At 36.9% G+C, this 24673-nt stretch overlaps 1 protein-coding gene across 3 annotated transcripts; it reads left to right on the top strand.

Moving 5' to 3' along the window:
- The first annotated feature begins 1047 nt into the window (after window positions 1-1047).
- smpx (small muscle protein X-linked) lies at window positions 1048-20738 on the top strand. Of its 3 annotated transcripts, none has more exons than XM_047350438.1 (5): window positions 1048-1142; window positions 9781-9843; window positions 13078-13164; window positions 14130-14279; window positions 19651-20738. In XM_047350438.1, exons 2-4 carry the CDS (start codon window positions 9808-9810, stop codon window positions 14274-14276), a joined length of 270 nt encoding a protein of 89 aa, XP_047206394.1. In that variant the 5' UTR covers window positions 1048-1142; window positions 9781-9807; the 3' UTR covers window positions 14277-14279; window positions 19651-20738. The 3 variants fall into 3 exon arrangements, with proteins under 3 accessions (XP_047206394.1, XP_047206393.1, XP_047206392.1); XM_047350437.1 differs by lacking the exon at window positions 1048-1142 and adding an exon at window positions 1746-1888; XM_047350436.1 differs by lacking the exon at window positions 1048-1142 and adding an exon at window positions 1780-1875 and having other exon boundaries at window positions 9780-9843.
- The last annotated feature ends 3935 nt before the right edge of the window (window positions 20739-24673 follow it).

The following is a 24673-nucleotide window of genomic DNA, read 5'->3' as shown; positions in this document are numbered from 1 at the left end:
TACAGTTTTATCTATCTCATTTATCAGTCATGCACATAATTGTGTACACCCTTTTGGACTGAATTTGTTGCTACACTGTTTGATTTGTATAAAATGCTGACAGATACAGTACTTACTTCTATTGCTAATATCAGTTAGCCAAGTAACAAAGCACAATTATTGGCAAATACCTAGATAAAACGATTAAATTGGGTGTAATGCCATTTCCACGTCCAAGTTCTGATTTGTGAGTAAAAACAAGACTCAGTAAAATTGCTATCTTTTCAGAACTTCTAATACAATGTGCAGGCTAATCATTCCATCTGTAGGTTAGCATGGTGTGCTAAGCCGCTCTTAGCAAATCATTTCCACCTCTGAATGACTCAAAAAAAAAAAAAAAGGTTATGAAATGGTCTAGTCAAAGAGAACCTGAGATGCTTTGGCTTGACCATAAACCGAACATTCAAACAAAAAACACTGTTTAGTACTGTACTAAAAAGCCAGGAGGAGATGGAGTAATTGTTTACTAATAAAAACTTCAAGACACTTTGATAAGACTAAATTATAAAAATTCCTATGTTTACATGTATTTTATACCAGGGGTGCCAATAAATGTGGAGGGTGCTGTATCCAGTCATGAACGCCCCATCAGGTAGCCAGCAACCCTTCAGCAGCTGCAGCGTGTTTTCCATTAAAAGCAGGTTAACTCACTCTGTAGTGAGAATGTTTATCTCTAAAATACCCGACTTTCCTCAACAACAGGTGTGGAGAGCACGTGGGCTGTATTTGCATAGTTTGGAATATATAACAAGACTGCAGTTTAGGGCTTCTCATTTTACTACCTAAACATACAGCAGCTCCATCTGTCAGGCAGGACTGACCCTAAAGGATCTCGGCAGTTTGATGTAATGAATGTGGATACATTTTGACAACCCACCCCCCCCCACCCCCCCAAAAAAGGTAGGTGAAATACACTCAGCAGCGCACACATTGACAGGCAGGCTGAACACTCATTTAATTTGTCTAATGCTGGGTCGGGTTCCACACTTGGAGGAGTCCCGTGTCTCTCCGAGCCAATCAGGACGAGCAGAAACAGGTCAGGTAGCTGAAGAGGACCTCAGAGAGAGCGCGAGGCAGGCCAGAGCAGCCACGCACAATAGGAGGTAAGACAGCACACACACACACGATCACACACACCTTTAACTCTGCAGGATCACATCTGGGGTTGTGCATCAATGTAAATTTTAAACCTAAAAACATTAAGCGGCTCCTATTTTTGTCCGGGTTTCAGAGCAGAATTAGGCCACAGCCTTTTCAGCTACTTAGATAAAAAAGAGTGTATTAATATGCATGTCATCTTAAGCACATTTGAAGTTCACACTTATATTTTCAGGTTTATTCCTCAGGAAGTTTGGTTTCTATTTAAATGTTACAAGGCAAAGCAAATAACAGCGGCCTATTATTAACTGCGACATGTAAAGCATGTCACATCATACTTAAAGTAATTAAAATTTCAAAAGAAATGTTCAAATGTGACCTCTTGTTTATGATTATAAATGAACCGACAAGTTGAACCAAACTGCAGTTTAAAAAAAAAACAGTTTTAAGTAGTTTTTCGTGCAGCTGTTTTGCTGCGTTTTGATCCATCTCTGCGCTTGTGTCCATGTGAGTGAGTGTGGATAGAAAGCAGGTCCCTTCTGTGTATCACTCGTCTATTTATAGTGAGAACAAATCCCAGATATGAGAGGAATCCTTCTGCCTCAAACGAGGCAGCGGCTGCAAAAGAGAAAGGGCAGAAAGGAGAAGCCAAAGAGAAAGAGAAAACATATGGAGAGCTGAGAGGTGGAAAAGGTGTGAAGGCAAGGAAGCCACGCAGAATTCAAGCTTTAGACTGTTATTTCATTAGGTGGTAAGTTAAAGCTGCTTCCTGTTTTACATCAGTGCGCAGAAAACTTTTAGATCCTAACTGAAGTCAGAGTAAACGCAGTAACAAACGAATGAAGGTAACATCAATATTTCACTCTATTTTAGCCCTGATTTGATCTTAGTGTGCACAACATCAGCAAATATTTTCCAAATTTTAAAAAAAATGGCAATGCTTTATTTTTTCTTAAATTACATTGGATAATTGATGTGCTTTCGCATTTTGTAGGCTAAGCTAGAAGGTGGGGAATGTTTGGACATTAAGGTGGTGTGGGAAGTCAGAGCTTTTGCTTGTTTTTGTGGAGCTTTCAGCAATAAAAGTTTATAACATTGTGCAGTACTCTGTGTGGCACTGACTGGATAAGATCTGAACTGTCCAGAGTGCTTATAAGCATTTATACCTGTGGCTTTCGCTATGTTTTATACGTGTGGTAGTCACATTAGATGCTAAATGAAGGGATGCACTGCAACATCCAACTTTTCTAGGTAGATTCCGACTGCAGGAGGCGTTCTTGTTTTGTGTCCATCTTCAAACGTCTGAGTAAAAATATAATTCACCATAATCTAACCTGACAAACAGCAGTAATATGTAGTTGGAAAGCTACACTCACTCGTCACTTTATTAGGCCCGGCTTCTATGATGCTAAGCTTCCACATCTCACAAGTCCACACAAATGCAGCTAATAGACCATTTTATTTAAAACTAAGAGATAGTTGCTCATGAAAATCCCAGTAGATCAGCAGACCAGCCCATCTGTCACCAACAACCATGCCACATTCAAATTCATTTATATCCTCTTTCGCCCCATTTGGATGCCTTACATTGCTTCAGCAATTTGTCTTCACGAGGTGTAGATGCCCAAAATGCCTTAAGTTGGCGTGTGTTTGGCTGATTCCATATTTTTGTTAATAAGGAATGGTTCAGGTGTAACTAATAAAGCAGCTGGGGAATGTTTATTTTAGCTTTAGAACAGGGGTCACCAACTCCAGTCCCCTAGATACATACCTGCTCCAACAAACCTGAATCACATGATTGAATTTCCTCTTCAGCATGCCATCAAGTTTGACAAAGGCCTGGTAAAGAACCATGCGTTTGATTCAGTTGTGTCGGAGCAGGGATGCATCTAAAAGCTGCAGGATAGCGGCTCTCGAGGACAAGAGTTGGAGACCCTTGCTTTAGAATCAAAACTTATTTAAATCTTAATCTTTTTACTAAATGCTAATTAACATGTTAGGACTTTATTGCTTAGCCTGACATTTGTTTTGTCCTATTCAGTTGTTCACCCTCCTCCATCCATTTTGCATCAGTTATGCTGAGTCTTTCCAAGACTGGGATGAGTCAGTAATATTTCTGACACTTTTCCAGGAAATTTGTAACTCTGAAATACCCTTAGGGACATTGTCTAAACTCCCTGTTTATTGTTGAAATAGAAACTTATGTAGTTGATGAAAATATGTGTAAAAATGACTTATTTGTTATACACATCCCATTAAGACTTCAATGAAAAGTGAATTAACAATAGTTATGTATCTTGTACAACAGCAAAGGTTTAATGCACTACTGTGCTTGCAAGCTGCTAATTGGCAGTAATCTAATATGGATAACTTTAACTGACATCACTTGTAGCTGATGGAGAGATGCTAGGGCAGAGTTTCTTATTAATTTCATTGTTTTTTGTTGATTTTACAGTGTCACATCACAATAATAATAAAGTACAATAAGAGCATGTGTGAACACATGCTGCCACTCTTCCATATCAAAAAGTCCTGTTTGTGCACAACTGGTTTGACAAAAAATATACTCCACTTGTGCACAGAAAGTAAAAGAGAGACATTATTAGGAAGCAGCTGCTACTCGTCACGTAACATCCCACAAGCTTGTGCATATTTCGGGGGGAGTCGATGAGTGTTTTTCCTTTGTTGTTGTAAAACAGCTCCCTGGTAACCAAAGGAGGCAAACTTCTCTGCTCCTCTGAGCTACCAGCAGAGTAGATAATTAGGCCATGAAGACTTCTACGATCTGGACAGTGTTGATCTGTAAAGACGTTAGTAGAAAGGGAATAAATACTTAAAGCTAACTCACAATTAATGAGGAAAAGAATAAGAGCATCTGTGATGTTTATGCTTCTAGTGGTGGAAATACAGTTAGACAATTATTTAAATGTTCATTTATTTTAGTAACTCAATTCACTAAGTGAATTATATAGATTAATTACCTGCAGACTGACTTTTTAAAGTCTCTATTTTCGTTAATTATGATTTTCCACTTAAGATATTAAATCAGACCACTAACAAATATTTCAATACAGGAATGTGGGCTTAATGAAAAGTATGTTTTTTACCTGTTAAAAGGTTATTTTCTGACATACGAGGCTCATCAGAATGCATATTCTAATCTATTAAACATGACTGTATATGTGCTTCCTTCCTCTTAAATTATTATTATGTTGTTGTGGAGGTCTACCTAAAAGAAAACTGTAAATTTTGCTAAAAATCACTCAGTCTTTCTCCATGTGTAGCTGTGAATTTTACGTCATCGTTAAGTTTAAAAGAAATAAACTCACAGCTGAAGAAAGAATAAATATTCAAATCATTTTTGGTTTGTAGCCCTATAAAAATGTATTTAAAAAAACATTTTTTTGTGTTTTATAATTTTCATTTTGAGGTCTCTACTGATTCTATTGGTTAAAGTGCAAGCTAGTGTTAGCACCATAGAAAAGCTAACTACTAGTTAGAAAGTTAGCAGTTTAACACCTCTTATATTCTACGATATAAAAGTAATGCAAATATTACTGAGCAGGTTATTACTTAAGAGAAAACAGAGGGCTAAAACAGCAATGTTAATGTTTTTGTGCAAGCTAATAGTACGTAGTTTAGCTGCAAAGCTAACTGGTACAGCAAGGTTTTAAAAAGTTATGTGACACTGCTTGAACATGAAGACATTAATTTAAAAGCAGAATAGAAAAAAATCACATTTTAAAGTATAAATAACACAAATAAGACAGTTTTAATTTAATTCCTCTTGTTTATGTTTACATACAATCTAGGTTTCATTCTGAAACAGACCTAGCTGATGAAGGAAGCTAGATTAGCAGTATAAAACCTTTAATGATTCATTGCATCAAAAGCAAGACAATGGCTTATCCAATTATTAATGATTGGTTTATCACTCAGGGAGAATAAAATAACTGAATCTGAACCCATTTAGCCTTGGGTCAATTTGCCCTTTCCCTATTGCCTTTTCTTACCTCTACTTTTCTTTACATGTAAGCATGTTCTTAAACCATGGTCCATTTTCTGTTATCATTATGTACTTTCATGTACTATGAAGATAAATGGACATAACAATACTCAAGTCTCACATATAATTTTATTCATGCTGCGTTATCATTTAAAAACCTAATCTGTTTTCATTTCATTTGGTAATTATGCATTTTACCCCTGTGCCATTTCATACCTTTGCAGTTTGGTTGTTTAGTGCTGGACTTTATTGGTTACAAAATGTTGCCATCTACTGTAGAATGTTTAATAAAGATCATACAACAGTTTGTACTGGACATGAGGGTGCTTTGTACCTAGTTTGACAAGAGTTTATTGTATTTTCCTCTCTTTTACTTATGATCCTGTATAAGGATAGTTGTTTATGTGAGCTCAATGAATAATGTAGTAGTAGACGTTACTCCAGCTAGTGGCGTAATGGGTTTGCTGATGATATGCAAGCAAGATTTTATTTTCAAATCATGTAGAAGCTAAATTTGATTTGGAAACGTTGGTTTTCTGCACTTGAACAGATTGGTTGTCGGTCTTTCTCTAGAAGTTTACTGCACTGTGTTTAAAGTACAAGCCTAACATAAACAAATCACTCAGGGAGCACTTTGTTTAAAGATAAATACAGTGAGGAGCAAAGGAGATTTACACAGAATTGTGACAGAGCAGATTGTTGCAGTGCTGTTAAGCTGAAGCAGCAACAGCTCATTTTACTTCATGAGGCAACATTAACTCATTCTATTTACAAGAACATTTAGCAATTTTCCTATTTTTAATGTTATTTTATGTCTGATTGTGAATCTCACCTGAGCCTGCAGTAGGACTGTACCATTATTCCATCCCTCCAACACATTATTTAGTCAGAAACATTGCTGGGTTTATATATTTCTGCCACAATTAACATCATATAGATGGAATTTCAGTTGCCACATAAGCCTCATCTAACAGCTCGGAAAGCATGACAAGATTTCATGTGCCTTTGTATTTCACCTTTGTTTTTTATGCCCTAGGAGCCAAACATGATCCATGTTGAATACCTGATATTTGCAAAAATAGACTTCAGGCCAAAATTAACACATGACGTTGTACCACAATGTATCATGCAAATTAAACTGGATCCACAAGTAAAGACAGCTGCTCCAGTGGAAGTAGCAGTGGGCTAATCTAAAGATAGAGCTCTAATCAGTGAGTTCTTGATTTACTTTGTAGGCACAAGCCAGCTTAATACATCTGTTTAATTTCTTGTTAACAAAAACAATGAATCAGCCAGTCACATGGCAGCAACTCAATGCACTTAGGCATCTCTACATGATGAAGATGACTTCCTGAAAATCAAATCGAGTACCACAATGGGAAGAAATGGGATTTAAATTACTTTGAGCATGGCATGATTATTGGTGCCAGATGGCCTGGTCTGAGTGTTTCAGAAACTGCTGATCTACTGGGATTTCTGTGCACAAACATTTCTCAGCTTTGCAAGGAATGATCCAAAAAAGAGACAGTAAACAGTGATCTGCAACTGTGTGGATGAAAACGCCTTACTGAGGACTGAGCAGAATGGTTTTAAATGATAGACAGGCAGCATTAGCTGAAATAACCACTCACTACAACCAATGCCAGGGGAGCACCATCTCTAAACACTCAACACGTTAAACCTTGAAGCAGAGAGGCTACAGCAGGAAAAGTCCACCCTAGGTGCCACTCTCATCAGCTAAGAACAGGAAACTGAGCAGGAACAGGAACAGGAACGGAAACAGACTGGAAGAACATTGCTTGGTCCAATGATTCTTCATTTCAGCTGCAACATTGAGCTGATAGTGTCAGAATTTGGCATAAACAACATGAAAGCATGGATCCATCTTTCCTATATCAGTGGTCCAGGCTGGTAATGGTGGTGTAAGGATGTGGGGGACATTTTCTTGAGAAATCATGAGCTACTAAGTACCATCTGAGCATCCTTTGAAGACCACCTGAATATTGTTGCTTCCAGATTGTTGCATCCCTTCATGACAACAGTGTACCCATCTTCTGAAGACTGCCTCAAACAGGATAATGTACTATGTCACAAAGCTCAGACCATCTCAAACTGGCTTCATGAATATGAGTCCACTGTATTCCAACAACCTCCAATTGAGCTCCTTTGGGAGGTTATGGAATTGTAGATTCTCATCATAGATGTACAGCTAACATATCTGCTAATACTGTGTGATGCTAGCATGTTAATTTGGACCAACTCCTCTGAGGATGGTTTCCAACACTTTGTTGAATCTATGCCGTGAGATTTATGACATTCCTGAAGGCAACAGGGAGTTCAATCCAGTACTATGAAGATGTACTTAATAAGATGGCCAGTTAGTGTATATCTGCAGCACAGTTTAATTGCTTTCATAGTTTCCCAATATTATGAACACTTACAGACCCATTGATGAAGAAACGTTTATCCTGTTGCCTATTGTTTATCAGTTTTAAGCTAAGTGCTAAGCCACACATATTTTGAAAAATCTATCAAGATCATCACAACAATGACTGTGGGAATAAATGCTTGGTGCATATCAAAAATAATCATCATGACCTAGTCCACAATTTCTGAACAGTTTCTAAAAGTTTTAACCCCCTGCTTTTCTAAATTCCTGCAGCAGCTAGCGGTTCTACAGTAGTAGTCTTGCAGGAACGAGTAGAGATTCAGTTTCAGTTGTTTTGGTGTTTCTCTCGTCCTCTTGGTTTAATGCATAAAATAAAAATAGCAATTTCTTTATAATTCGTGAGCAACATAGGTGGTGTGACTACCATCAATGCTGTGATTTGACAGCAACAAAGGACGGAGGCCTTCTTGCGTAGAAGTACATACATGTGTTTTCCCCAGGTACTACAGCTTTCTTGTGTATTGGACAAGCATGCAGATTAATGGAAGATTTTGAATTGCTCTTACGTGTTGGTGTGTGCATGTGAATAGTTGTTTGCTGTATGCGACTTTTCCATGATATAATTGTGTCTCTGGAGATAGGCTCGTCTGAGCCCGAGCAGGATTGAGTGGGCAGAGAAAATGCATGAATGGATTTTTTGGTTAAAGGAGAATCTGATATCAGAGGTCTACGAGCAAAAATATTTGTGAATGACGCCAACTTTGTTACGTGTGCAAATATGTGAGAACAATGGTTTCAGTCTTATCCATATTCTTGTGATTAAAACTTCCAGATAAAACCAGATATTTACTTACACTGTATAAAAAGGCATTTTTCTTCTTTTGATCTTCACTCAGTGAGGAATAAATTATGTTCCTGTTTCTGGTCAGTTACGATTACCACAATTATTTAGATTTGTGAAATGCCAGAAAAATGGGGAAAATTTTATTTTGGCGAATTTTTATTTTCACATTTTTCAGATTTAAAAGCTTACATACTATAGGATTATTATGCCTTTAAACAGTTTTCAGAAGCCTGGATTATGACATCAGGGCTTTGTCATCTACTGATAGGTTTATTCACAACATTTGAGTTAGATGGAGTTTCAAATCTGGGTGTAAGACCAGGCAAAATTTCAGGGAGTGATTTGTGGAGATCTACAACTCAAGGAAGAACTGGTGCACTTCACAGAATAGAAGGCATCATGAGGAAGGAACGTTATGTGTAAATGCTGAAGCAACATCTCAAGACATCAGCCAGGAAGTTAAAGCTTAGGGATAAATGGGTCTTCCAAATCAATAACTCCAAGTATACCATCAAATTAGATAGAGAGTGGTTCCAGGCAAAAAAAGTCAGTGTTTGAGAGATTCCATCTCCAAACGTTGATCTCAGTTCAATAGAAAATTTGTAGGCAGAGCTAAAAACGTGTGAGCAAGGTGGTCCACAAACCTGACTCAGTTATACCAGTTCTGTCAGGAGGAATGTCCCAAAATTCGAGCAAACTATTGTGCAAAGTTAGTGAAAGGATGAGAATTACATCTGACCTAAGTTGGACAGTTTATAAGCAGTTCTACCAAATACTAAGGAAATGCACAAAGAAAGTAAAAACAATCTCTCTGTCATTGCTGGGAAGATAAATAATTTTTGTAAGCCTAGCTGACCTAAAACAGGACAGGTTACGTCTGATTTAATGTCAGATAGTGAGGAAAAACAGTGTTTTGGTCTTTTTAAACAATGTATGTAAATATCTGGTTTCAGCTATTTTCATGGCAAAACTTATTGAGGAAAAAGGTTTACATGTCCTCTAATTAGCTGGAAGCAATGTTGGAGAAGTAAATATTTATTCTAATCATCAAAACAGTAATGACATCAAGTTTAAAATGTTTTTACAAAATATTATTTTGTTTGCTTTGATTTTAGTTATGATTGATTGATTAGAGAGTGACAAATATTCCACTCCATGCATCACTTATTGCAGCACAATCTGATGGTGCTTCCAAAGGTGAAGCCGGTTAACTTTTGTTTTGACAGCATCTCTGTCTGCCTCTCATGAAAGATTCAGAGAACAGTTTCTCTACCTGGTTTTCTTTGTAAGAGTCGCTAAGCAACTGTAATGGTATCCTGTTCCCCAAAAACTGCCGTTCCAGTGCATCCAGTATCCTTACGCTTAAAAACACATAGCTGAATGTGTGCAATTTGCCTCCTGCAGGTCAGCGGACTCACCGAGGGGGGGATTATGTCCAAACCTTCGACCAACGTGAAGGCCTTGCAGGTAAATGAGTTTCATCTCCGTGCATGATAACATGCTTTACTGCAAATTTAAGGAACTCAACCTAGGAGAAGAAATGAGGATTGAGTTTTTCTCACATGAAAGTTTTTATTAGGGAAGGCATATACAAGGTTCAAACAGTGCATTTACAATATCAAGGCTTGTTTTGTGCAAACTTGACAGCGAGGCAAACATATGCAGAGCTGCTATGGTGGCTTTAGATGTCAGAAAAGTTTTTTTTTTCGCTAACCCACTTCTCATTGTGCTCGTTTTCATCTCTAACCATGGAATAGGCATCAGCACATAAGGTTTTACATACAAGCACAGTACAAACAGGAGCTTCATAACAGCTGTACAACTGCACCTTATAAATAAATAACAAAAAGAAACTTCTGTAAACATATTGCCATGTCAGTGGCTTTGCATATTAAAATTATTTAGAATAAATAGTCAATTCTATTTTAAACATTTTCCAAAGAATGTGGTTATGTTAGTTTCACTCTAGCTAATAACAATAATTTTTCAGCAATGCACTGAGAACTAAAATCAGCTGTTATAATTCATTCTAATACTAGATTTAATTTAGCTAAAAGACTGAAGACAATGTTAAACATCACAAATCTACAATCATAGCTTCACTCTGAGCTCTATTTACTTTTGATTTTTCCAACTTAGATGTATGTTTTGACAGCGCTATTCAGAAATATTTTCCAGAAACAGAACCAGGGTGGCATATTGAGGCTTGTTCATTTGAAAGTTGTGGAAAGTTGTTTCTGTTGTGGAAAAATGTCTCATTATGGTCCGAGACACAAAGTCAATCTTAGGAAGAAACTCCAAACTAGGGTGTTCGATTGTGGGTAAAGTAGTTGTTTTGGACTGACAGGAAAAATATATGGAATCACATAATTATCACTGCTTTTATAAACAATAAATATGAAAAAGTAAATTTTTTTTTACAATCAAAAATATGTTTTTAAACAGAAGGTCATGTTGACCAGTAGGCCTACAACAAAAGGGCTCAATTATTCAAACCTATTGCTAAAATTAACAAAACAGCTCACAGAAATGAGCTAAAACCTAATCAGGCTAATTTACAGTAAGATGTTATCAAATTAACACATGTAATTTGTCAAACCTTGAAAGTCATTTCTGTTTTATTTAAGTTTATATTTTAGTTTTTATTGAGCAGACCTCTGAAACACAAATAAATAAAAGGCATTAATTTAGGCATCAATGATTAACTATCAAAAGCATCCAAATGCTAACATTAGCATTAGCATGCTAACACAAGGAGCGTTATTGGTCAGTCTCAGAGCAGCTGTGCTACTTTACCTTATAAATATCTGAGCCACACAAAATAAAACCTAATAAGAAATTTTAAAAAAATAAAACTTTCTGTAAATAACAGACAACAAAAGTTAATGCTAGCATTAGCTTGGTTATCTCAGGTCATATATAGTATATTTTAAGTGATGTGATGTACATCAATACTTTTATTGTTTTAAGTGGCAAACTTCAATTACAGTTTAAATATTGGCTGACTAAAATTAATGCAGTCGTAGAAATAGGGTTAGGAGAGAAGCCCTAACCGGAGGTGGAGACACCATTATAATTTCAAAACATGGAACTAAAAGAAAAAAAGGCAAATTAAAAGTCATAGACGGTAACACAAGCTCCTTAGGAGTCTTGTGGGAGAATAAAAGAAATGTTCAAACACTTTGTCATGGTGTAAATCCCCAAAATTAAAATTAATTGAAACCTCTAAATGAAGAGTTATGTTCCAGGGGTCTACGTAAGACACCTGCTTGTCCGAATGAACATTCAATTGACAGTTTTACAATATTCATGTAAGCAAAGACCAACACTTTTAAGGTTATGTAAACAACCAAAACAATTAATTTTAGGAAAACCTTATGCTAACTATAAGCACAGTGGTGGAAGGGTTATTATTTGGGATTGGTTCATTAGTAATAGGGATTTCACAACTAAGGGTAATTAAATAGGAAAATATTTCAGCATCATTTTCAAGAGGGCTTGAGGAAAAAAAAGAGGCCAGTTGTCTAAAAGTTTAACCAGAACTAGTTCTCCCTGTGCATGTGTGGGTTCCCTCCAGGTACACCGACTTCCTCCCACAGTCCAAAAATATGACGTCAGTTTAATTGGTCTCTAATTGGCAAAGCATCCCCACAGCATGATACTGCCACCACCACCACCACAGGAATTATCACAACGGGGACCTTCTGTTAGCGTGGCTTTATTCTTGCCACTTTTCCATAATGGCCATATTTGTGAAATGTAAAAATTAACAACTGATTGGACTGGACTTTATTTAGGGGTATCAGATAAAATGGGTTCAATACAAATTAACATTTTTATTTCTAAAACAATTGCAAACATCTTTGTCTTTAACTTCACGAATACGCACTACTTTGTGGTCCTATTACATAAAATCCTCATAAAAACATCAATGTTTATGGGTGTAATGTAACGAAATGTGGAAAAGTTCAAGGCTTGGGAATACTTTTAATATTTATGGAAATCTGCACATTATTATATCTTCATTCTAAAGCCCAGGGTTTGTTATCCATTACATTCAGTGGAGGTCAATGAGTTTTCAAATGAATCTGCTGTTTCCAAACATTGTTAAATGTAATAAACCTCAACAATATGGGGGAGACTGAGACTTTTCAGCAATAATGGCTTCTTTTTGGGTGAAATATTCCTTTAATCTTTGGTAGTACTGATGAATTCGTCAAGTAATGTTTTGCTGAAAGCACTTTAAGCATAAAGACAGCAAAGGGTTTCAGCCAAAGCAACATTACAGTAATACCAACATCCGGAAACATGCTGCAGAGAGTAATTTTTTCCCTTTCAGAGTCAGTTTCCAGTCTTAAAACCTTTAAAATATGTAACTCTATTATAGAACATCTACTGATATCAGTAGCTACTCCAACTTTGTACAGCTGTACAGTGAGCTTATATACAAATACAGTACAAACATCAAAACCCAACAGACAGGCAGAAGCTGAACATAGAGTTAGCAGGCAGCTCCTAATTTATCTCACTGTGTGTGTGTGTGTGTGTTAGGCCTAATTTTCATAAACACACAGGTTGGTTGTGAGGGATCGGTAAAGACCAGGAAGCAGTGGTCATTATTAAAAAACGAGGAGTTTTGAGGATAGAGCAAGCGCAGAGACATTGAGCTTCAGTCATCCAGGCGTTCTCACTTCCCACCAGGCTAATCTGAACATCCCGATGGGAGCTCTGCGTCCAGGGGCGGGACTTCCTGTCAAGAGGAGAGAGGAGACATTGGACACAGAAGAGGTGAGACTTTTGACAGGCGATTAACGTCAATACTCCTCAGGGCTCTACATTGAAAGCTTTAAATAAAATATGCTTGTCTTAGTTTGTGGTGTAGATCAGGTCATAAAGCAGGTCTAAACAGGTCCAATTGTGGGCTCACTGGTTCTATTTGCAGTGTGAGTGCTTATATTTCCCTAATCAAATGAAGATGAGTCATTTTGTAAACCGCAGGTGAGAGCCTTGCATTGTGGACTGTATAGAACAAACACGGCAGGTAGTGAAACCATATTTCTCAGAATCTGTGGTGAGTTTCAGGTATCTGCTGCTTTGAAGAAGAACATCTCCATCGCTCACTGTTCGTCTGCTTTTAGATGTTTCCAGGATTTCTACAGGCTGGAAAATTATGGAAATTGAAAACAGAGTATGGGAAAATGTTTGGATTTCCAGACCCTGTCCTTTTTATCTTAAAGTTGAATCCATCCATCCATCCATCCATGCATCCATCCATCCATCCATCCATCCATCCATCCATCCATCCATCCATCCATGCATCCATCCATCCATCCATCCATCCATCCATCCATTGTCACTGGTACATTGTCTGTCTGCTGGATATGGAAGATAGTAATAAAATAATGAAATTAAAGATGTTGACCATGTAACTGATTAATTACCATTCCTGTTTTTAAAGGGATAGTTTGAAGGTTTTCAGAGGGATTCATTAAGGTGATTTTCAGTAGCTGCCAAGTCAAGATGTGAATGATAGACTCTGACCAAGGAAGACCGAATGTTCAAATTAAGTCAAAAACCTCTTCAGCGAGAAATAATTAAAGGGTATGCATACAACCAGGATCTTGCAGCTCTACTATTATTTTAACTCTAACATGTTTGTTTGTTTTTCAGCTGAATTAAACAGGATGCGTTTCACATGATGTTATATTCATGATCAGTGTTTCTGATGCAGTGTTTTTTGTTGTTTTGTCCAGGGTCAACCACCAGAACCACCAATGCAGCCCGTGACACCAGAAGAGAGGAAAGCTTTACCGGGTGCAGTGAAGTTACCGGGCCCGGCCGTTAACCTATCAGAGCTACAAAACAAAAAGAGTGAACTACGATGGGTCACCAAGGACTAGCATGTAGGTTTTCTCTGTGGTTGAACTCAATTAATAATAAAAACTACAGCCCATTATGTCCAGAAGAGCTGAAGCCATCTTTGTAAAAAGAAATTGTAAAATATTGTTGGTAAATATGTGAAAGAAAAAAGAAAGAACTATTGTTGTTAAAAATCACATTTATTTATAATGGTGATTGTCGGTTTTAATACAGTATTGAAGAAAAAGCTGAAGAAAAAAGATAAATACAATAAAAATGTAATTTAATTAAACTAAAATGCAATAAATTACAATTCCTAAAAAAAGTCAGTTTGAAAAGAAATAAAAGATGAATACTAGTTTGTAAAAGGAGTGTTGACCTGGTACTGACTATATGAAAAATAAAATAATAATATGTAAGTAGATAAAAAAAACAAAACAATACACTAAATTAAACTGAAATATATATTAAAATTAAATAAAATAAATAACTAAAATAAAAAAGGAAAACATAATACATTAATTTATTTTTTCTTGGGGCAACACTGAATTACTAAGGAAAAAGAAATACTGATCATGTTACAAAATAAACATTCGCCCTAATAAAAAGCTAAATGTTTTGTAAAAGCACATTTATTAATAATATATTCAGCACGGACCAGAACTTACAGTTTATAGAAAAATAATTACGAACTGAACTGGAAATAAACTGAGCAAAACAAAAGGAAAATGGTTGTATGCTAAATAAAGTAAAATAAAAGGGTTCTTTTCAGTGTTGCTCAGTGCAAACAGGTCACCTAAGTCTCCTAAAACAAAAACTGATGCAAATAAGAACCAAAGCACAAAAAGGAATAAGAGGGGTGTTTGTAAATCCTCTCACGGCTTCATTGTGAATAATGCAAATTTAGTCCAAGTGTAAGAAAATCGTAAACAATTTTCCAACATAAACGCAGCTGTTTGTTAACATGCAGAAGTGTGATCACAGGTGGGAGTTACAGCAAAAAGTCCGGAGCTGACAAAAACAGTAACCAAATCAGCAGTCTGGAATAAAGAAACGTTTAGTTTGACCACAAACGCAAGCCTTAGCTGTAAAAAAGCCTGGTAGAAATATTTATGGTAGAAATATTTTATATATGCGCAATCTTTAATGTCAAAGATACCTAAAGCACTGAGTGAAGCGTTTAGTTACACTTCCTCAGTTCGCCACAAGAGGTCACTGTCAGTCACGCTTCCTTTTTTTTGGATCAAGCCGGGTGTGTTTAGATGTCTGTGTGTGTGTGTGTGTTCGTGTGTGTGTGTGTGTGTGTGTGGGCTGGGAGGGCTGAGTCATGCACTATATTTGTACTTTATATTATTATGTGTGTGTGTGTTTTAGGAGTGTGAGCAATGTGAAGCAGTCTGTGCTGTGACTTTGTCAGCAGGACACAGAAACCACAACACATAAACACCAAGACTGCTCCACCCTGTCAAAGAAACGCTGTAGGAGCCTTCAGATAATAAAGGAACAAAAAGTTAAAGCATCTTCAAACTAAAACCAAAATTTACATTTGCATTTTTAAGAGACATTTTTTTCCAATGATATAAGAACCTCGATATTTTTTATGAGGTATTTATGTGATTGACCAAAACAAAGTAGCATATAGTTCTAAAGTGGAAGGATGAAGATACGTGGTTTTTAAAAATACCAACTTTATTTATAAAGCACTTTAAAACAAACCCAACTGAAACAATGTCCTGCACAAAACTCAATACTAAAAATTCAATACAATAAAACCTATTATAACAAAAACGGTCTCGCTGAGGTTGAAAGCCAAAGAATAAAAATGGGTTTTAAGAAGCGTTTTAAAAGTGAAGGAGCCTCTCTGATATGGAGGTGTAGGTTATTCCACAGTTAAGGAGCAGCATTGTAGAAGGCCCTGCTCCCTCAAAGCTTCCTCCTAGTCCAAGGGTCGGCAACCTTTACAATCCAAAGAGCCGTTTTTGCCTTCAGTAAAGTTTAATATAGTGTGTTCAGAGCTGCGAATGCTACACGACCTTTTGAACAAAGACAACCTTTAACTTTTGATAAACATCTACTATGGGTCGTTTGTTGTAATGTTCAAAGAACCATTTATGTTTTTAGGTTGTAAAATAAAGAAAAACATAAAACTTTTGCAAAAAGAGGACAGAGGACATTTTCTTCTGTGGGATGTTGATATTTGTGGACAAATTATGTATACTGGTGCATTTAGTGTCATATTGTTGTGGAAATTCAATGCAATTATTCCATAAAAGAACCTGCATTTGTTATTATATCTATATTTAAAAACATTAGCTAGTTCTTTATCACATTTAGCTAAAGTTATTAAGGTGCAAAGAGCCACTTCCACAGGTTGCAGACCCCTGTCCTACACCTTGGTGCCAGCAGAAGCCTCTGTTTAGCCGACCTCAGGGACCGAGAAGGTAAATAGGGTTGAAGAAGCTCAGAGAGATACGGCGAGGCAAGATCATTGAAACATTTAAAAATAAAAATTTTAATTTGAACTCTAAAATGCACAGACAGTCAGAACAGGGGTGATGAGTTCAGTTTTTTGAGCACCAGTTAAAAGAGGTGCAGCAGCGTTTTAAACCAGCTGCAGACAAGAAAGCAAAGACTGACTCATTCCGACATGAAGTCCGTTCCAGTAATCTAAGCATGACGAAAATAAAAGCTTGGACCACTGTTTCAAAAAGTTGCCTGGCAAGAAAAAAAAATAACTTTTTGCAACCAAATGATAAAAGCAAGGCTTTACAACTGCATTTGTAGTCATCCACCTTCACTCTGATACCCCTAAATAAAATCTAGTGCAACTAATTGCCTTCAGAGGTTATATAGTATGTTGCACAAAGTGGCCTCCTATGTTTTATTCAGGTGGTGCAAGTTCTGTAGTGGAAACAGAAAATAGGTTCAAGAAGGTACCTGGGTCAAAATGAAACTTTTTGACCTACATACAAAACGCTGTGTGTGCAGCAAAACACCATCCACACTGTGGAAAACGGTGGTGGCGCCATCAGGCTGTGGGGAAGATTTTCTTCATGAGGGTCAGGAAAGATGTTCAAAGTTGGTGGAAGATGGATGGAGCTAAATAGAAGTAGTCATGGAAGAGGATGGAAAAGACATGAGACTGGGGTGCAGGTTCACCTTCCAACAGGACAACAACTCTAAACACACAACCAAAGCTGTGATGCAATGATTTAGATCAAAGTAAATGTATGTCTTAGGAATAGCATAGTCAAAGTCCAGACCCGAACTCAATTCAGAATCTGTGGCAAGACCTGAAAACTGATGTCCACAAACCCTCTCCATCCAGTCTAAGTCAGCTTGAGCTATTTTCCAAAGGAGAATGGGCAAACATTTGAGTCTCTAACTGTGTAAAGCCTGTAGAGACAGTCTTGCAGCCATTATTACAGAAAAAGGTGGTTCTATAAAGTATTAAAGCAGGGGCGCTGAATACTAATGTACGCCACATTTTTCACGGTTAAATTTTTTTTTTTTTTGTAAAAGCATTCTGAAACGATGAATCCTTTTCCTCCCAATTTAAACTTAAGCACCACTTTGGGATGATCTATCACCTAAAATCCCAGAAAAATGAATTAAAGTCTGTGGAAGATGACAAAATGAGAAAAAGTTCAATAGTCCTGCAAGGCACTGAATGCTGTTATACTCCTTCTGAAATATTCCCTGCTTTTATTAAGCCCCTAGAAAATCATATCTTCAAAAGTTCTTATCCTTTAACCCCAAAATTTGACACCATCTATGATGTGGTTAAATGACTGTGTCAAATGAGAATAATATATGGTTCCCCTTTTTGTCTACACTTACAAATTTAGACTTTAAACTTCTGTCCTTAGTCAAAGTTTTCCTGTTAGATATTGGAAACTGGTATCAATCCTTGTCTCCATGAAATTTGCACAATAAAGCTGAAAACTGATCAGTGAGCTGCCTCTGCAGAAAGCCCATTAGGGGCTTTATTGAGGAAAATCTGTCTCATGAATACATCTCTGTGTATTTTCGGTTGGAACAGGAGGGGAGATTACCCAAACTAGTGCTACAAACCTGTGATTAGGCAAAGCTGCCTTCATCTGCCAACACATATCGCTAATAATGAATTTGTACTTCATCAACTGACATCAATAGTAGTAGGTAAACTTTTTAATGTATTAGGTGAAAAATAAGTTATCCAAACCAGCCTGGCCCTATGTGAAATAGTAATTGCACCCTAAGACTAATAACCAGTTGTGTCACCTTTAGCAGCAACAACTGGCACCAGGTGTTTGTGATAAAGGTTTATTTATATAGCCCATTTTCACAGACAGATGTCACAATGTGCTTCACAACAAGGCTAACCCAAAAATATACACAGCAATGTTTAGAGAAAACAAAACACAATACAATCATACATCCATTTCATAACAACTCAAGTCCAAGGCTTCTTGGAATAAAAATATCTTTAGCTGCTGAGTCCAAACTCCATAAGAAGTCCTCGAGCTGGTGTGGGGGACCACTGAAAGGTTTTGATTCAAGGACCTCAGACTACATGACGAGGTATATATATTAATTAAATCCACAATATAGAAAGGAGCCTGTCCTTCTAAAGTCCTGAAGGTTAAGACTAAAATGTTAACTTTAAAACAGGGTTATATTAGTCAGTGTTGGACAACCTGAAGATGAGCTCCTGTGGTCATTTTGGTGGTCCAGCTACTCCTGGGAAGGTTCACCACTGATCCATGTTTTCTCCCAATTTGTGGATAATGGTCCTCATTGTGGTCCAAAGGTGTCCCAAATCCTTAGAATTGGCTTTGTAACCCTTTCCAGGCTGATAGATGTCACGTGTCAATGATTTTGTTTCTAATATGTTCTAAAATGTCTTTAGATTGAGGAATAATGTGTTGCCTACAAGTGTTGATCTTTTTGGCCTACTTCATGTTGTCATACAAGTTCTATTTAAGTGATTAAACAGATTCTACAGATCAGACAATAATCAAAACTCAAAACAATAATTTAACTCAATTTTCAAGATGCGCAAGAACCAGTTTGGTTTGGTTCCTTCCCCATGACAAATGAAATCATCATTTGAAAACTGCATTTTCTTTTTAACTCAAGTCATCTTTGTCTTATATTAGATATTGTTTTATTAATGGCACAGTATGTCACCAATGTAATTATTGCCATCAATCCACGTCCTTGTCACAAAAGTTTCTTATTGACAAGAAAAAAGACAATTATGTTGCAATATGCTTTCGAGCAAGACATACAAATATGAAAAAAAGAAATGTATGAAAATGTAAGAAAAGAACAACTACTTTTTCTCCTTGAGATCAGCATCATTTGAGTCCTGCTGATTCTCATTGCTCAGCTGATAGCTCACAAATAAAATCTGTGTCTGTTCTCCTGCAGAAGACTCGTGCCTGCCGGAGAGGATGAACGATAATCTTCACAAACTCAGACTTGCCCTCTGCCGCTGAAGAGGAGAAACACTGCAGCCTCAAGATATAGGGGAAACCCTAACAGTCTGTCTAAAGTTACCTTTAAAAACTCTCCTGAGTAGATATTTCAAATTAAAATACACAATTAAGAAGATTTATATTAGAAAAGTCTTGGACTCATTGAATAGGATGAGGGTGTGAGAAATTCTTTAAGTATTTTAAGGTTTGTTTAGTTTATTAGTTTAAAATGAAACACATTCAAAGAATCCTCCTCTATCCCAAAACAAAATAAACTAACATTGTAGCAATGAACCAATAGACACTTCAGCTTTTTAGCTCTGCTTCCCATTAACTGACCTCTGAGTAAATGTTGGTCATACTGTAGTAACTGAAGGACCCGTTGTATTCTGTTGTTTTGGGGAGGGGTCATATTATTATTACTTGTTTTTCTGTTGTTTTTGTGATTCTTAGAAAATGAATATTGTCACAATATAACCTACAAAACAGAGACCTATTTCATCACTTCCTGTTAAACTAAAGAAGAATGATCATGTGTTGGTGGACCAGTCTATAATGATAACTAGAACATCAGTTATAGAATCAACATTGTATATCAAAATTTGACTTTATAGATTGGTGTAGATTCTCAGTGCTTAAATAAAAGGCAACAGGATGATAAGTTGTAGTCAGAACAATCACACTAAACAGGCTGTTAAGGTCACTAAACAGAACGGAGGGTAGGGCTAGAGACGAATGTGACCTTAACGGCCCTATTGGAGCGATTTTTCTGACTACAACTTACAAGCCTGATGCTTCCTACCTACGTTCAGAACTGAAGAAGCCTTTTGGATAAAAGGTGACAGGTCTTCAAGAAATCACAGAAGACATCCAGTTACCTTGTATTTGAGGAATTGTCTTTATTTTTCAGTATGGTGTCTATTTTATTTTTACTTCTAAGATCTTTATTCATTTTTCGAGTGTTACCATATTGTTTAAATTTGAGGGCATTTGGTCAATGTCAATGGATTGTAATAAAATAAAGTGCTGATATGGTTCCAACAGTGTAACAACTTGTTTTACTTTAGATCTCTAGACTGAGACTTCATCAATCCTCCATTGATCCCTCTATGTTTAACACATGTCCGAGACAGGTGATTAGGGTTAAGGGGAACACACATTGAAACTGCCATGATGCATCTTGTTAATTTGTCGTCCACATTTAGTGCCTTTACAACACATTTGACATGTCCTGCTGAAGTGTGCCAAGACAGAACAGCTTACCAGACTTCAGCTGTGGGTAGTTTATTCAAAGGCATCAATGTTTCTGTTTAGGTCTGGTTCCTGTAAGACTGCTGGGCACAAAGCCTTGGCATCCAACTAGACGACCGGACATTGCTGGTTTGGTCTGTTTAACGGAAAACAATAAGGTTGTATTTTTTGATCTACATCTTATGCTGCTAATGTGGATTGATCTTTAGGGTTAGGGGTGGTGTTAGAGGAGACCCACCAAGTTCCCTTTCCCCAGCTAACTATTATCTGGGTTGAACTCTGAAGGATTCCCAAGCCAGCTATGAAAATAACATTTACCAGGAAACCCAGGGGCCATTTATTCATTTGATCAACCCTAACAAATTTCATCCACATTTAGACACCAATAAACGTCTTAATCTAGACTACCTTATTCCTTTCACTTTCCAACAACATATGGACCATGTTTAGAACAGTGGTCTCCAAAGGTGTTCCTCAGGGCCCACTACCCTTCTTGCTTCAGAGGTTTAGCTGCTCTAGCTTACCTGATTCAAATAATCCGTTTATTCCCTTGGAATGCATTAGGTTCTACAGAAACATGTTAATGACACAGTTATTTAAATCCTCTGTTCAGGAGATTGATATAGCAAAGATATGAAATTGGTTTAGAAGGGAAAAAAATACCTCCAGGCAAAAATTAAATAACCTGAGATTCCTCTCAATAGTCATTTTCAGTTTTACTGATCCCCAAAAAGAATAAAATCTGTCTCCAGACATAATTATTCTTCCATTTTTTTAATGTTTTCTCTTTAAGTTAAAAAAAGTCTCAACATCTATCTGGTTAGGTGGAGGACACACATACCTACCAGGATTACAGCACAAATCCATCACCAAATCACGTGTCTCTTTGCACATAGATAAACGCTCACACATGGCAGCTGCAGCTAAGTTTAGACCCCAACACGTCACAGTGGAATATTCAGCCAAGCAAACACTGCTGACACTGAGCAGGGAAGATTAAAAACTCTTTGCAGCTTATAAAAGATAAAAAGAACACAAGCGTGTTTTTCCTTCCTTGAGTAAGCCATGTGCTGAATTTTGATTTCAATAAGACAAAACAGCCCCAACAAAAACATGCACACAGCATCTGGGCTTAAGCCAGCATCTGTTCTGGGATGGGGATCATCATTCACAGCTAAATGTCCTCCCTGAATCCACTTCTTGTTTTTAACACCATGTGGTGTTTTCATGTATGAGGCCTTACAGTAGCATGACATTAATCAGACACAGCTATAAACATGCTGGGAAGCTTGTTGGTGTGCTTCATCTCCCTCCCACCACCCATATCCTTTTGCTGCATAAAAATAATACATCAACATCCATCTCTGTGACTCTGAAACTCTGCAGGTCAGAATTAGGTTAAATACTTCCCCAAAGAGCACATATTTCCCTAATACCAACAGCTATGGGCTACTTTTAACACCTCTGAGGAAAATCCTCAGATTTACTGATATGCAAAAATTTTAAAACACCCTTAAATCTGTTACATTTTGCTTCCAAGCAGCAAGTCTGGTTTACAATCCTTAAAGTTCTTCAGGGTTTCTGAAGTTATTTAAAAGTTTTTATTTGAACTTTGATTAGTTTTCTACTCATTCTTTGTTTGGTGTTTGTTGCACGTTGTTATGAAAAAGAATGGTAAATGGGCTAAACTTTATTCCTAGATCACAAAATACATTACACAAATTCTGTTGACAAGTTCTTGTCTGCCATGTCGACATGTGAAAAGTAATCTCTGGCAAAGCAAATAAGGACAAAAAACATGTACTTTTACACAAGGACTGGGATAATATCTTCATACCAGTTCCTTCATCTTACAAAGATTGGGGTAATGACCTGAAGAATCTGGATCATATACTGTATACCATCATATTTATCTGCCTAGTCGACTCCTCTGTTGCAGACAAGTTTAGAGGTAAAAACATCACTGATAGGGCAGGAGTTTGACCATTTTTAGGTAATCATTTTCTGTTGTAGGTTGAGGATGCTGTTAGGACGGGAAATCACACCAGATCTGCTCTCAGCAGTGCTGGTAATCCTTTTCAGATGCTGAGATATCTTCTCTGGTAGTTGGTCATTGCCCAAGCAGTGAGGTAAGGATTTTCCTCCTCTGTGGACTTCACAAATAAAAAGGGCACACTTGCAGTACTCTCTGTGGTCGCTTTAAGTTTGGATTCTTCCGCCACATTCCTCTTGATTCCTTTCCAAATGACAAAAAATAAAAATAATAGCTCCACTACTAACCAGTTGATTTAAATATAAAGCTCCCTATATATAAACAAACCACAACTTTGCTGCAGCAAGTACCACCAGGAATAAGGTGGATATAGTGCATTTCTTGTAGTTTAATGAAGAAGGAGGACACACAGGGGACAAATTAAGTGTTAGGGTTGAGAACGTATCTAAAGTAGATGAACAGTATCTAAAAAGTATCAAAGTAGTCTTTGGTCTTTATCAAAATATTGTCCAATGATTGTTATCGGATTGGCTGAAAGTCCTTATCCACCAAAAGCAGTTGGTATGAAACTGTCACGTTTATTTCAACAGCACTTGCAACACTTGCTGTGAAACATTAATAGTTCAGGTATTACTCCAGGGGGTAGAGAAAGAGCTACAAGGCCGATTACAATAAGTTCACAAAGATTAAACTAAGAGTGTGCAAGGTGACGAACCAAATTTTAGTGTAAAGTCCTAAGTAAGGGTCTGTAACTCCAGTCCTCAAAGGTTAATATCCTGAAACTTTTAGGTGCATCCTTGCTTCGACAGACCTGAATTAAATGATTGAATTACCTCCTCGTTATCTCATCAAGTGTTGCAGAGTTATTCGTATGATTCAGGCGTGTTGAAACGGGGATGTATGTGAAGTTTTCTCTCTGGATGACTCACTCATCGCTGGGATGGAGAATTTCATTTTCATTGCCTTTTGAGGTGCAAATTTTCTACATCCTTACCTCCACCTATGGTCATTAGATGTGGATCAGGACCGAAACAAAAAGATCCAAGATACAAGGATCTGAGATTATCTTCTGTACAGGGGTTCTTACATATTTTTCATGACAAAATGCATTCTTTTCCAAATTAAATTAAATTAAATTAAAAACTCTGGACATTTGAATACAAAGTATTAACTCTGAACCTTGAATCAAGTCTGGTTATCTGTAAATTCCACAAAAAATGAAACAACAAAATATTATAATTGGTTTCTGCTGCTTTTGTGGCATCAGGATCAACTTGGATCAACTCAAATTCATTGTAAGCTCTGGGATTTTTCAAAGAACGAATTGGGTTCTTTATAGATAAAATCCAGGTTTTCTAAAGCAGAGTTTGTGAACTTAGCAACCTTTGTTTTATTGATCAAAATCAGTAAAGAAAAATAGCAGCTTGGTTATTTGATGGCATTTAGACCTATTTTTAGGACCACAGGACCAATTTAACCTCAATTTAAAGTTGTCTGGAGAGCAAACGGTAAATGGCCCTTGTTTGATTTTTAAATGAGCGTGTATTCAGCCAGAAAGTCAAAATCCAAAATACTGATGAGGTAAAATGTTAAAATCATATGACGAGGCAAATCAAAGACAAAGCATGCCAGTTTCATGTAAATATATGAGGCTTTGGTAGAACTTTTTTACTTTTGAAAATGGAGGAAATCTCTCAAGAGGTCTGGCAAACAAAGCCTCTGGTATATACCA

Source organism: Girardinichthys multiradiatus, chromosome 21, assembly GCF_021462225.1.
Source record: "Girardinichthys multiradiatus isolate DD_20200921_A chromosome 21, DD_fGirMul_XY1, whole genome shotgun sequence".
Lineage (NCBI taxonomy): Eukaryota > Metazoa > Chordata > Actinopteri > Cyprinodontiformes > Goodeidae > Girardinichthys > Girardinichthys multiradiatus.
The sequence above is the reverse complement of the archived record's forward strand: the minus strand, read 5'-3'. Positions and strand labels throughout refer to the sequence as shown.